This window comes from Puma concolor, chromosome E1, assembly GCF_028749965.1.
Source record: "Puma concolor isolate L17-30 chromosome E1, mPumCon1.1.hap2, whole genome shotgun sequence".
In the NCBI taxonomy this organism is placed as follows: domain Eukaryota; kingdom Metazoa; phylum Chordata; class Mammalia; order Carnivora; family Felidae; genus Puma; species Puma concolor.
In genome coordinates this window covers 48,069,821-48,084,065 of record NC_141680.1, presented here as the reverse complement: position 1 = coordinate 48,084,065, position 14,245 = coordinate 48,069,821, and the positions used below count along the sequence as shown (strand labels likewise).

Here is a 14,245-nt window from a genome sequence, read left to right as displayed (position 1 = left end):
AGCCATGGTTATATGCATGCTGAGCTCAATGATCAAAATAATAATCTGGTCTGATTTATGTGGACATTACTGACCCTTCACTATTCCATTTATATCCTTACTCCTTTTTGGCATTCCCAGTTAATTTCCAGATCTTTGCTGTAATCTTCATGTGAGGTCCCATTTTCTCCCTGTCCATCTTCCTCTCCTCTCATCACATTGCTCTATTCAGCACACAAATTGGATGCATTCTATAAACAAGGAAGGCTTTGCCTTGAAATAGTATTTATGGTATCTCAGAAGGCCCTTTGTCAAACTCATTCCTTATCTGTGCTTCTGGATTTAGGACTGCTGAACTTACTGTGGCTCAGCCCAGAAGCCCATCAACACAAAACTTGGAGGAGGAGGAAGGGCTAGAGCAAATGTATATTCATGATGAGATGGGCCAGTGGTGCCAGAGGAATTTGCTGAGTGGGAATAGAGAAGTGAAGACTCATTTGTTTTTCATAGAAAAGTGTGGCTGTGCTTTTTCCAGAAAGTGAAAAGGAAGCCAGCTTAGCAGGGTCATCTCTAGCACTGATACGTTGGGTACAGAGAGAATGGGCACAACAGAATTCTTCACAAGATGGGGCTAGGCTGACAGTCACTGCCAGAGGCTGACCTGAAATATGTTTGAATGAGGGCATCTGGACTCTTGAGACCAGATTGTTTTTAGGAAAGGAATAATCCCTGCCCACGGTTATTCATCTGAATAGTAACCAAAAGTTTTGAGAAGAACCTTGCCAAAGAACAGAACTTTAAATGAATCTAACATGCAGTTCTTCTTTTGTTAATTGTTAGACTGAATTTATCTTTTCATGGTGGGAAGGCACCTCAAATAATCAGGGTGCATTGTGTTCAGGGTGTAATTTCCCAAATGTCAACATGCAATACATTTCAAAAGTAATTCGCTTGCAGTGTGTTTTTCCCATTACCCTCATATGGCTAAAATTATTGCGACTAGTAGCCTAGGAAGCTGGGATTGTCATTATATCCACTAAGGGGTCTGATGGGGCTGTTGACATAAAGGTTATTTTTATTGAAAGGAGAACTAAAATTCCACACTATTTGAAAAATAAACGTATTTGGGGGGGGGGCCTGGGTGGCTCAGTTGGTTAAGCGTCCGACATCAGCTCAGATCATGATCTCACAGTTCCTGAGTTCAAGCCCCGGTGTTGGGCTCTGTGCTGACAGCTCAGAGCCTAGAGCTTGCTTCAGTCTCCCTCTCTCTCTGCCTCTCCCCCACTTGAGCTGTCTCTCTCTCTCTCTCAAAAAATAAAATAAACATTAAAAACAATTAAAAATGGGAATGCAAGCTGGTGCAGCCACTCTGGAGAACAGTATGGAGGTTCCTCAAAAAATTAAAGATAGAACTACCCTACAACCCAGCAATTGCACTACTAGGTATTTATCCAAGGGATACAGGTGTGCTGTTTCGAAGGGACATATGCACCCCAATGTTTATAGCACCACTATCAACAATAGCCAAAGTATGGAAAGAGCCCAAATGTCCATCAATGGATGAATGAATAAAGAAGATGTGGTGTATATGTACAATGGAGTATTACTCGGCAATCAAAAAGAATGAAATCTTGCCATTTGCAACTATGTGGATGGAACTGGAGGGTATTATGCTAAGTGAAATTAGTCAGAGAAAGACAAAAATCATATGACTTCACTCATATGAGGACTTTAAGAGACAAAACAGATGAGCATAATGGAAGGGAAACAAAAATAATATAAAAACAGGGAAGGGGACAAAATATAAGAGACTCATAAATATGGAGAACAAACTGAGGGTTACTGGAGAGGGGGTGGGAGGGAGGATGAGCTAAATGGATAAGGGGCATTAAGAAATCTACTCCTGAAATCATTGTTGCACTATATGCTAACTAATTTGGATGTAAATTGAAAAAAATAAAATTAATTTTAAAAAAGGAAAAAAAAATTTAAAAATAAACATATTTGATATCTTCTATCAACTGCCCCTCTGCCTCTCTCTAGCTTCACATATTCCCTCCATTCCTCAGGATTGTCTGTATATAGTTGCCTGAACATGACTTACTATTTTGCCTCTGTGCTTTTCATGTTCTTCTCCCTGCTTAGAAACAAATCTATGCCTCTTCTCTTCTATATATTTCCATCTAACCTTTAAAACCAGAACATACCTCTTTTCACATAACTTCTCCAGTAATCACACCTTGAGTGTGATCACTTACTATTTTTAGTTTTCTTATCTATTGTAGCTTTAGTCTACACTATACCATAGTGTCTTCCAGTTACTGAAATATTTCTTTAGATTTCATCTCAATACATACATATATATATATATGTTTTAGCCTTCAGATTTTACATCCTCTGGGGAACTCAAGAGTTGTGACTTTTATTTCTTTAGCATCCAGAAATAGTACAATGACTCACATTAAAATGAAATAAATGCCATACCTGTGACATACTGCAACCAGCCTTATACATTTGACAGTGAGACCAAGAAATATTTTATTAAACAAGCATAAAATCAATTTCAAAAAAAATTATAGATGTAATGTGAATATCCAATTTGTCCCTCCTGGATCTTTCATTCAAGAAGTTACTAAAACTTTTTTGGTATGTGTTTATAGTGATGCCTTTATCAGATCTCAGAATAATAATTAACTAATGGATGGAAGATTCTGTCCTAGAAAGCAACAAGGTCAGCCCACTCATTACCAATTGATTCTTCAACAAATTTAATTATTTAACAAACATCTATGCAACACATACTGTATAGATAACATAGAGTAGACCTTGAAAGGACATTAAATTTACATTCTATCTGAGAAATCAAGAAACAAAAAGTGAAATAAAAACAAAAATTGAAGGGGCACCTGGGTGACTCAGTCAGTTAAGCGTTAGATTTCTGATTTCGGCTCAGGTCATGATCTCATGGTTTGTGGGATGAAGTCCTACGTCAGGTTCTGCACTGATAGTGTGGAGCCTGCTTGGAATTCTCTCTCCCTCTCTTTCTGCCCCTCCCCCCCAATAAATAAATAAACATTTTAAAAATATAGAACAAAAGTGGTCTCCATTTTATGTCTGAATAAGGGACCAGCACAATATGGTGCTGAGTTAGAGGGGTGGGAGAGGAGACATAAATGAAGGATTGGCCAGTAAACTCTTCCTGAAGATGTTATTATGTACATCTGGCCTCGAGGAATGGGCAAGGGAGAGACCAGAGGGCAGAGGCAAGAATATACATGCTGTGTTTGAATGACAATGTGTGTTTGGTCCATTTGTATGAATAGGTACATGAAAAGCTTCTTAAACACAAGACGTGGTTTTAACCAATCAATACTAATTTAGATGTCCTCTTTCTGGTGCTGTTTGTTCCTTCCTGCATTTCTGGCCTTCTTGTTGATTCTTTTGACTTCTATTGAAGAATTCCTTTTACTATTTCTTTTAGTGCATATATGCTTATATTGAACTCTGTAGGTTCTAATTTTTATGAAAATGTCTGTTTTACCTTAATTTTTGAAGAATATTTTGCTAGCTATAGAATTCTAAGTCTGCTGTAATTTCTCCCCACTCTTTTTAGATGTCACTCCATTGTCTTCTGGTTTCCATCAGTTCTGTTGGAAAAGTTAGCTGTCAGTTTTATTGTTGCTCATTTGAAGATAATGTGCCTTTTTTTACTCTGGCTAATTTTAGCATTTTAATATTAGCATTTAGTTTTTCATGGTTTGACTAGGTGTGGTTTTTCTTGTATTTATCTTGCTTCAGATTTATAGAGCTTCTTGATTCTGTGACTTACTGTCTTCTGTTTGGGGAAATTCTTGGCTAGTGTCTCTTCAAATATGTCTCCTGCCACATTTCTACTCCTTCTGGAACTCCATTTACAATCATAATAATAAAACCTTTAATCATGTCCCATATGTTTTTTATATTCTTTTCTCTATATTTCATAGTCTTTTCTCTATGCTTCAATCTGGATATTTTCTATCAACCTATCTTCTAGTTCACTAATCTCTTCTGCAGGGTCCAATAGATGGTTTAAACCCATCAATTGGGTATCTTTTTTTTTTTTTTAAGTAGGCTCCACGCCCAACTAGAGCTCAATGCAGGGCTTGAACTCACCACCCTGAAATCAAGACCTGAGCTGAGATTAAGAGTCAGACACCTAACCAACTGAGCCACTCACATGCCCTGAATTTTTTTAATTGAAGTATAGTTGCACACAATATTACATTAGTTTTAGGTATACAACATAGTGATTTGACAAGTCTGTACATGGTGCTCTGCTCATCACAAGTGTAGCTACCATCTGTCACCATACAACATTGTTACAATACCATTGACTATATTCCCTATGCTGTACCTTTTATCCTCATGCATTATTTATTCCATAACTGGACCCTGTATCCCCCACTCCCCTTTACCCATTTTGCCCATCTCCCTGACTCCCCTCCCCTCTGGGCAACCATTTGTTCTCTATGTTTATGAGTCTATTTCTGCTTTTTATTTATTTGTTTATTCATTAGTTTGGCTTTTTAGATTCCACATATAAGTGAAATCATATGGTATTTGTCTTTCTCCATCTAACTTATTTCACTTAGCATAATATCTTCTAGGTCCATCCATGTTGTCACAAATGGCAAGATCTCATTCTTTTATATGGCTAAGTAATATTCCAGCCTGTGTGTATGTGTGCATGTGTGTGTACACACATGCATGTGTACCATGTCTTCTTTATCCATTCATCTGTCAGTGGACACTTGGGTTGCTTCTATATCTTGGCTATTGTAAATAATGCTGCAATAAACATAGGGGTGCATAGATCTTTTCAAATTAACATTTTAATTTTCTTTGGATAAATACCCAGTAGTGGAATTACTGGACCACATGGTAATTTCTATTTTTAATTTTGTGAGGAACCTCCATACTGTTTTCCACAATGGCTGCACTAATTTACATTCCCACCAACAGTGTACAAGTGTCCATCTATTAGATTCCTAATTTCACTTATTATATTTTTCACTTCTAGGATTTACAATGATTTATTTTTTATTAATACTAATTCTCTGGTGAAATTCTGCATCTTTTCATCTAATTCCTTAAACATACTAATCATATTTTTTAAATTATGACTAAATAAATAAGTGAAGTATGTTTGTCCCCTATAGGTTTATTTCCATGGTCTGTTTTGTCTCTTGATTTTCAGTCATTTAGTCCTGTTTCCTGGAATTGTTGATTTTTTTAATTGAATGCTAGATTTTGTATATAAAAAATTATAAGACTCTTAATGATGATATTACTCTCCACAGAAGAACTCATTTTCTTCTGGCAGTGAGACAGACTTCAGGCATATCACCTTTATCCAGGTAAGACTAACTTGCCCTAATGTGAGGGCACAGCCTTTTCAAGACTCTTAATTAAAACCCTTGTTTATCAGAGTTCTTCCTCCTTTATTTATTTATTTTATTATTTTTTTTAATTTAATTTTTTTTTAATTTACATCCAAATTAGCATATAGAGCAACAATGATTTCGGGAGTAGATTCCTTAGTGTCCCTTACGCATTTAGCCCATCCCCCCTCCCACAACCCCTCCAGTAACCTCTGTTCTCCATACTTATGAGTCTCTTATGTTTTGTCCCCCCCACCATTTTTATATTATTTTTGTTTCCCTTCCCTTATGTTCATCTGTTTTGTCTCTTAAAGTCCTCATATGAGTGAAGTCATATGATTTTTGTCTTTCTCTGTCTGAGTAATTTCACTTAGCATAATACCCTCCAGTTCCATCCACATAGTTGCAAATGGCAAGATTTCATTCTTTTTGATTGCCGAGTAATACTCCATTGTACATATACACCACATCTTCTTTATCCATTCATCCATTGATGGACATTTGGGCTCTTTCCATACTTTGGCTATTGTTGATAGTGGTGCTATAAACATTGGGGTGCATATGTCCCTTCGAAACAGCACACCTGTATCCCTTGGATAAATACCTAGTAGTGCAATTGCTGGGTTGTAGGGTAGTTCTATCTTTAATTTTTTGAGGAACCTCCATACTGTTCTCCAGAGTGGCTGCACCAGCTTGCATTGCCACCACAATGCAAAAGAGATCCTCTGTCTCTGCATCCCCACCAACATCTGTTGTTGCCTGAGTTGTTAATGTTAGCCATTCTGACAGGCCCAGAGCCTGACGCGGGGCTTGAACTCATGGACTGTGAGATCATGACCTGAGCTGAAGTTGGATGCTTAACTGACTGCTTAACTGACTGAGCCACCCAGGTGCCCCTGTGAAGGTTAATTTTATGTGCAAACTTGACTGGGCTAAGGAATGCCCAAAGAACTGGTAAAATGTTATTTCTGGGAGTGTTTGTGAGAGTATTTCCAAAAGAGATTAGCATTTGAATCAGTAGACTAACAAAGAGCGCCCTCACCACTGTGGGCAGGCATCACTCAATCTGTTGAGAGCCCGAATAGAACAAAATGGTGGAAGAAGGATGAATTCTCTCCCCTTCTCTCTCTCTCTCTCTCTCTCTCTCCCCTTGAGCTAGGACATCCATCCTCTCCTGCCCTCAGACATCAGCACTTGAGATTCTCAGGCCTTCTGACTCTGAGACTTACACAAGCAGGCCTCCATTCTCAGGCCTTTGGCCTTGGACTGGGAGTTACACCATCACTTCTTCTGGTTTTCAGCCTTCAGACTTGAACTCAATTATACTACCAACTTTCCTGGTTCTCCAGCCTTCAGATGGCAGATCATAGGATTTCTTGGCCTCTCTAATTGCTTGAGCCAATTCCTATAATAAATCTCTTCAGATAGATAGATAGATAGATAGATAGATAGATAGATAGATAGATAGATATCCCATTGGTTCTGTTTCTCTGGAGAATCTTGAATAATACAGACCCTGAACTCCAGCTTTTGTCTTCCCAGAATAACCTTAAGATAATAATATTAATTCCACCACCATTTTTTGTAGTTATCCCCCATCCGTATTTTATAGTTAGGCTATATCTACATTGTTGGAGCATATAGCCATTGTATAATAATCTGTTTTAGCTCCTATTTGGTCTTAGTTATGCCAGTAACTCTTTAGTGCTCACCCCCAGTTCTTACGTTGATGTCTCTATAGTCATTTTGTTTGCCTGAAGTTCATATACTACTAAATTCCTTGGGAAGGGCTTATGGGAACAATATTCTTCGAGTTCTTAGATGCTGTTAACAGTTTGCCTGTGTTCTTCATAATTGACTCATATTTATTTCCTTGGTGATCTTAAAGATTTGACCACATTTTCTGATAGTAATTTTAAAAAGTAAGTCTGATAGTAATCTCATATTTTCTTTTTTAAGCCATACATTGCTTTTTTTCTAGGGGCCCAAAGGATTTTTTTTCCTTTTCTTTAAAATCCAATAACCTTACCAGAATTTGTCACTCTGTGTCATGGTGTACTCTGTCTGAATTGTTTCAATTTTTTTTTCCAAAAAGGTTTTCTTGAACATAGGTTTGGTGTTTGTTCTGTTCCCTTATTTTGTTTTCTTCTTTAAAGACTTCTTTTACCTAGGGGTGCCTGGGTGGCTCAGCTGGTTAAGCATCCGGCTTCAGCTCGGGTCATGATCTCACAGTTTGTGAGTTCAGGCCCCACATCTGGCTCTGTGCTGACAGCTCAGAGCCTCGAGCCTGCTTCAGATTTTGTCTCCCTCTCTCTCTGCCTTCCCCTGCTCATGCTCTGTCTCTCTCTCTCTCTCAAAAATGAATAAATGTTAAAAAAAAAAAATTTAAAGACTTCTTTTATCTGATTTTGGATCCTCTTTGTCACTCTTCAATATCCATTGCTTTCTCTCAAATCTTTTCATCTCTTTCTTCATTAAAAAAAAAATTAAATCTTTTCTTGTATTTCATTTGTTTCTCTTAAGGCACTACTGTTGAGTTTATTTTCTCTTATTTTCTTTCTAGAATACTCATTATTTCTTAGATTATTATTATTTTCTTTTCCTTCTTTAAAAGATTTTATTTTTGAGTAATCTCTACACCCAATGTGGAGCCAGAACTCACAATCCTGAGATCAAGAGTCACATGTTCCTCCAACTGAGCCAGCCAGGCACCCCTGTTTCTTTATTCCTAATTATATTTTTGAGTCCTATCACTTCATCTCTGGGTTTCTAATTCTTTTTTCTGTTGTTTCATATCTTGTATTATTTTCTTAATGTCTTTTAGCTCATTTGGAATTAGCGGTTACAGTTTTGCTCTGTTTTGTGGGTATGTCTATCCAGAGTGCTCTCATTGTCTGTAGGGATGTTATTCAGCTTCTTTCCCCTCCTTTTTTTTCTTTATAAAAACTATGTTACCTTTATATTTTTCTGTTGTTTCTTGTAATTTGAAATTAGTTTTCCTGAACTTCTGTAATAAGGTAGCATTCAGGAAAGCTTTCCTCACTTCACAGAACTTTTTCTGTTGGTTTTGGAGAACATTAAAAAATAAGTGCCTGGATAGCTCAATCAGTTGAGCGTCTGACTCTTCATTTCGGCTCGGGTTATGATCCTGGGTCGAGCTGAGCGCTGAGTCTGTTTGGGATGCTCTCTCTCCCTTTGCCCTTCTCCCCCATCTGCACTCTCTCTCTCTCTCTCTCTCAAAATAAAAATAAATAAGTAAAAAAACAAGGCAGCTTGCTTTATGATGTTGCACCACTTTGGTCTGGAGCTTTTCTTTCTCTCATCTCTGTTGTCCGTGTACTGTTAAATTTTTAATTCCACCCTAAGCAGTTTCTCTTTAGTTTTGAGTGGTCACAGGAGCCCTATCAGACCTTCCCCCCACCCATCCACCACCGCCCCCCTGGGCTTAATACTGGTATTGGTCAAAACCCCTCCCAGTTTCAGCTGCTGTTCTCAAATTGGCCTGCCCTCTTTCCATAAAGTCAATGCCCGGTGGCTATTTGGGGGTCTTCCTGTGCTCAGGTCCATCAGATGCATCTCCCTTATCCTTTCTCCCACACATACACTGATAACATGCAGTTCTTATGGCTCATGGTGGTTTGTACCCATACACTTATATTTTGGAGTTTGTGAGGGCTCCTTGTCACCTAGTTCTGTTGTAAATATTGTTCACAGGTTTGGGGTTTTACTATGCAGTTTTTCTCTCTGCTTTTATGTAGGGATTTAGAGAAAATGAAAAATTACTGATGCTGTCATCTTCCCAGAATCCTCTCCCGAGTTAATTCAATTATAAGTGTATTTTGTATTACATTCCCTTTGGGAGCCTGCTCATAACTTACGGGTGTTGACATCTTGCTTCTGCTTGGGCCTGGGAAGGTTAAGGGCTTTAAATCTTAGCTGTTTATGATACCACAATTAATGACCAAACATAAGGAAGCTAAAATATGAACATAGTAAATTGCCAACTCACATGAATTTTTTAAAAAGCATTTAAATTTAATTACAGCAGAAATATTTCTGAGGATTTGGGGATTGTTCTTAACAATAAATAAATCATTCATGTATATATTTTCAGAATTAATGCAATGAAATTTTCATTTATGGGGTACACATACATATATTTCCTGTGTACAAGCTCCATGGGATGTAGTTACATACACTGTTGTAAATTTTAATTTTACTACTCTTGTAGTTGGGAAATTGTAACAACTGGCAAAAAAAAAAAAGAAAGAAAGAAAAGAAAAGAAAAGAAAGGATTTTCAGTAAGCAGGCAGTCAACTATCATTAGCTCTAATGGAATTCAGCATGGACCTTAAGAACTAGAAAAAGTCTCAAGTGGTCATGTTGTCCAGATCACAGGCTCAAGATTCTTTATAACTCAATGTGTTTAAGAACTGACAATTTAAGGGGTGCCTGGGTGGCGCAGTCGGTTAAGCGTCCGACTTCAGCCAGGTCACGATCTCACGGTCCGTGAGTTCGAGCCCCGCGTCGGGCTCTGGGCTGATGGCTCGGAGCCTGGAGCCTGTTTCCGATTCTGTGTCTCCCTCTCTCTCTGCCCCTCCCCCGTTCATGCTCTGTCTCTCTCTGTCCCAAAAATAAATAAAAACGTTGAAAAAAAAATTAAAAAAAAAAAAAAGAACTGACAATTTAAAAAAAAATTTTTTAACGTTTATTTATTATTGAGAGACAGAGAGAGACAGAGCATGAGCATGGGAGGGGCAGAGAGATGGGGAGACACAGAATCCAAAGTAGGATCCAGGCTCTGAGCTGTCGGCACACAGCCCGACGCGGGCTCAAGCTCCCAAACTGCGAGATCATGACCTAAGCTGAAGTCAGACGTTTAACCAACTGAGCCACCCAGGCACCCCAAGAACTGACAATTTTGTAACAATTAACAGTATCTGTAAGAAATGGGGTTTTGGTTTCTCTATCAGATGAAGTAAAGTAGAGTGACAGCAAGCACAGTAGACAGAAACAATACTTAAGCACGACTTTGAAAAAATATAACAGAGCCATGGTAGCTAGGAAACAGCAGCACAGACAGTGCATTGAAGAGGAATAGTTGAGGAGCGAGGGGTAACTCTAGGGCCATGTTATGATGCTATGCAAGTGACATTGCACATGGTTGCCATAGTTACAGAGCTACATAAGCTATAGACACACAGACCCTATGTACCACCCACCCTGCTGCCACTGCTTTCCACACCTGCCCCCTCTGAGTTTTCTACAGCTCCAGTGCAAGGAGAAAAAGGCCATATGGCTTAAATCAAAATATTTTTTTCACTTCTAAAAATCAGAATAAGAGATTCAGAACAGAAGGCAGGGAAACATCGGAAAATGCTTATTTCCCAAGGGTCAAGAGGCTCCAGAACATCCACTCCAGGAGGAAAAGCTGGTGACCCTTAGTCACCCACTTCCATGTCTACTTTCATGTTCCTTTTTACCCTCTCTGTTCCTCTTCTGGCTACACAGATTCTGTCTCTCTCTCTCTGCCTTCCCTGCCCCCAACTCCCTGTCTTGATAGCAGCACCAGGGAGAGTTACCACATTGTTCGAAGGAATACATGTGGATTGAAGTGGTAAAGCAGGGATTAGATATTTTGGTACTCTGTTTTCTTCCAGTCGGATTAAAGAAAAGCTTTTGGGTGGCACTGCCAGATTTAAAGGAAAATCAGGGTACGCTGAAGAGAAAAAATCAGTGGTTGTTGGGGTTCTGGAGTGGGGAGAAGAAACAGTAACAGAAGAGGGAAGCATATTGGATATAACTAGGGAGGTCCCTAGATGTCATCCTGAATTTGGGTGTGAGGAGGTGGGCAGTGACAAACACATGTGGGAGAGGGGTCCCAGGGGAACATCTGATTTTTCCTGGTGTACTCTTTCTGGTGAACTTCATACTTGGTCAACTGGAGGACCTGCTTCCTCACATCCACGGGTAGCATAATGTGAATAACATGGTTTAGGTACTTTTGGGTGCTATTTTTGGGATTTCACCTGAAATGAAATCTCTAGACTCTTTAAGCACACATTCTTTCTCTGAGCATCCCTTATAAGCCAACCCTGCCCTAAATATCTAAGACAGTGCGGCACAGGGGAGAGATGGCTTTGCCATCTGCATTAGATTCCTAGTTAGTTAGTTGCTGTAGCAAAGAACCACAAACTGGGTGGCTTAGAACAAGAGAACATTATTGTTTCACGGTTCTGGAAGCCAGAAGTCTGAAATCACACTTCCTCTGAAACTTGTTGGTGAATCCTTCCTTACCTGGTCCTAGCTTCTGGTGCCTTGCCTGCGATCTTTGGCGTTCCTTGGCTTATAGACACATCACTCCAATCATGTATTGTGACATGAAGTTCTCCCTCTGTCTCTTTACATGGCATTCTTTTTATAAGGACATCTATCATATTGGATTAGAGGTACTGAGGGGGCAACATTTCAACATACCTTTTATGGAGGAGACAAAGTTCAGCCTCTAACACAATCCATCCGATCTGAGTTCAAATCCAAGTTCAGGCACTTATTAACTGTGTGGTCTTGGGTGAGTCACTTAGTGTCTCTGAGCTGAGGTTTCCTGATCTAAGAAATGGAGTGGTCGGGGAGGTCATAATCCCAGCCTCACAGGGTTGTTGCCATATGGAAGAATAGAAAAGGAGGAAAAAAAGGAGCACATATCAGGGAGAGTAATAGAAAGGCTCAGCAGACTTGCTCTGTTATAGAAATGAGTAGTTCTGACCCAGTGAGTGAATACTAGGGAACAAGGGATAAGGTTATCACTGCGTGATCAAGTACAGGTGAACAACCTTTTCACATGACCCTGTGTAGGTCAATTTAAAGTAAAAAGTATTGGGGCCAACTGGGGTGGCTCAGTCACTTAAGCATTCAACTTCGGCTCAGGTCATGACGTCACAGTTCGTGAGTTTGAGCCCCGCATCCGACTCTGCGCTGACAGCTCAGAGCCTGGATCCTGCTTTGGATTCTGTGTCTCCCTCTCTCTGCCCCTCCCCAACTCACTCTCTATCTCTCTCTCCCTCGAGAATAAATAAACATTACAAAATATTTTTTAAAAAAAGATTCTCCCCTCTGCCCCTCTCCCCCATTTGTGCACTCTCTCTTTCTCTAAAGTAAAGAATAAAAAGAATAAGAAAAAAATAAAAAGATAATCAGGCAAGGGAATAGAGGATGGGAAGAGAGTGGACTAAGTGATGGAATAAAGAAACTGAGCTGACTATGAACTAAACCCATTCTCTTCCAGTAAGACAAAAATGGTACAAGTAGACCATACCTGTGGCACAGTGAGACTTCTGGAAATGACAACATCACTCAGGATGCAGTGTTACTTCTGTCAGCAGATTTTCTTCTTAGGTAATAATTGCCCTGTCATTGTGGTAACAAGTATGCTCTGTTTCTGCTTTGCTAGTCTTGATAAATAGATTCACTGTCTCCATAAGTCTCTAAACTCCCAAAAGAGAGCATGTGGTGGTTGGTGTGGCCAGTATTCATCCCTACCAGACAGAGTCCTTGTACCAGGCTATTATCTAGGCCTTTGACCTTTGGATCAGGCATCCAGCCTTGGTCCAATCAGCTGAGACCAGGGTGATGGGGTCACATGGCAGACTTGATGCATAAGACCTCGCCAAAAGCCTAAAACTTTCCACAATACTTTCCAGAAAGAATAAAACTGCAGGCAGGACTGTTCTCATAAACACTGGAAAGCATTTCTCCTCCTGGATTTTGTAATAGATCTCCATCCATTTCTCCATTTCTCACCTCTCTCCAAGTTGGGGAGCTGGACACAGTTCAAAAAATTCCCTATACAGAGCACCTAATTGTAGAAGTTAACATATATTAGACTTGCTTGAAACTTATTCTACCCACACCCCCTATTCACATACACAACATAAATAAGCTCATACATTCTTTTCTTTTTAATCCCTAGCTCCCATTTTGAGGAAGAAATAAATTACTTTCTACACATAGTTTTTTTTTTTTTTTTCTGGCATGTCAACATTAACAGTAGTAGCATAGAATCTTCCAAAGTGCGATAAAATGAATTGCTTCAGTTTCAAGGTGGGATTTTTACCACTTAATATAAAACATTCTGGCAATGTCTACCAATTTATATTCTCTAGAGCAGGGCTCTGCAAGCTCTTCTGTAAGGGGCCAGATAGTAACTATTTTAGGCTCTTTGGGCAATATCGTAACCACTATCCATCACAACCACTCATCACTCTCATTGTAGTGTTAAAGCAGCCATAAACAATGTATAAATCAATGAGTGTGGCTGTGTTCCAGTAAAACTTTATTTACAAAAGCAGACTGGACTTGGCTCAAGTTTGTAGTTTACCAGGCCCTGATCTAGAGGATAATTATTTACGGTTTTCTGCTATTGGGCAAAGTAAGAGCTGAACCTCACAATAGTGGTCGTTTTTCTAACAGATGGCATGGAGTTTCGCTGTTCAATTGACTTTCCTTATGTAGATTAAGTTATACAATAATAAATAATTGAAGGTCACCACATCACACAAGCCTGTATGGCCATATGCCACAGCACTGAATTTATTTAAAATGATTTTTCTGCATTTCCAATTTGAGACCAGATTAAGGCAAAGGAATAGGTAGTGTGTTCTTAGGTTTATCCATCCAACATGTTGTTTCAGACACACTGTGACATCTCTAAAGGACACATAAATCAAGCAAGGTCCCTGTCCTCGAGGAGCTTATGATTTTATGTACTCGTTTCCTAGGTTTGCCATAACAAAGTACTGCAAACTGAGTGGCTCCAAGAAACAAATGTATCGTCTCACAGTTCTGCA

The 14,245-nt window shown here is 39.2% G+C and overlaps 1 protein-coding gene across 1 annotated transcript in view; it reads left to right on the top strand.

The window, feature by feature from the left end:
• LOC147574467 (uncharacterized) overlaps positions 1–13,360 on the top strand; it is a 46,152-nt gene extending 32,792 nt beyond the window's left edge. The window contains exons 4-5 of the mRNA XM_086685484.1: positions 5,319–5,375; positions 12,685–13,360. Of these exons, the coding sequence (XP_086541610.1) occupies positions 5,319–5,375; positions 12,685–12,687 (60 nt within the window). The 3' untranslated portion in view covers positions 12,688–13,360. The remainder of the gene's footprint in view (positions 1–5,318; positions 5,376–12,684) is intronic.
• The last annotated feature ends 885 nt before the right edge of the window (positions 13,361–14,245 follow it).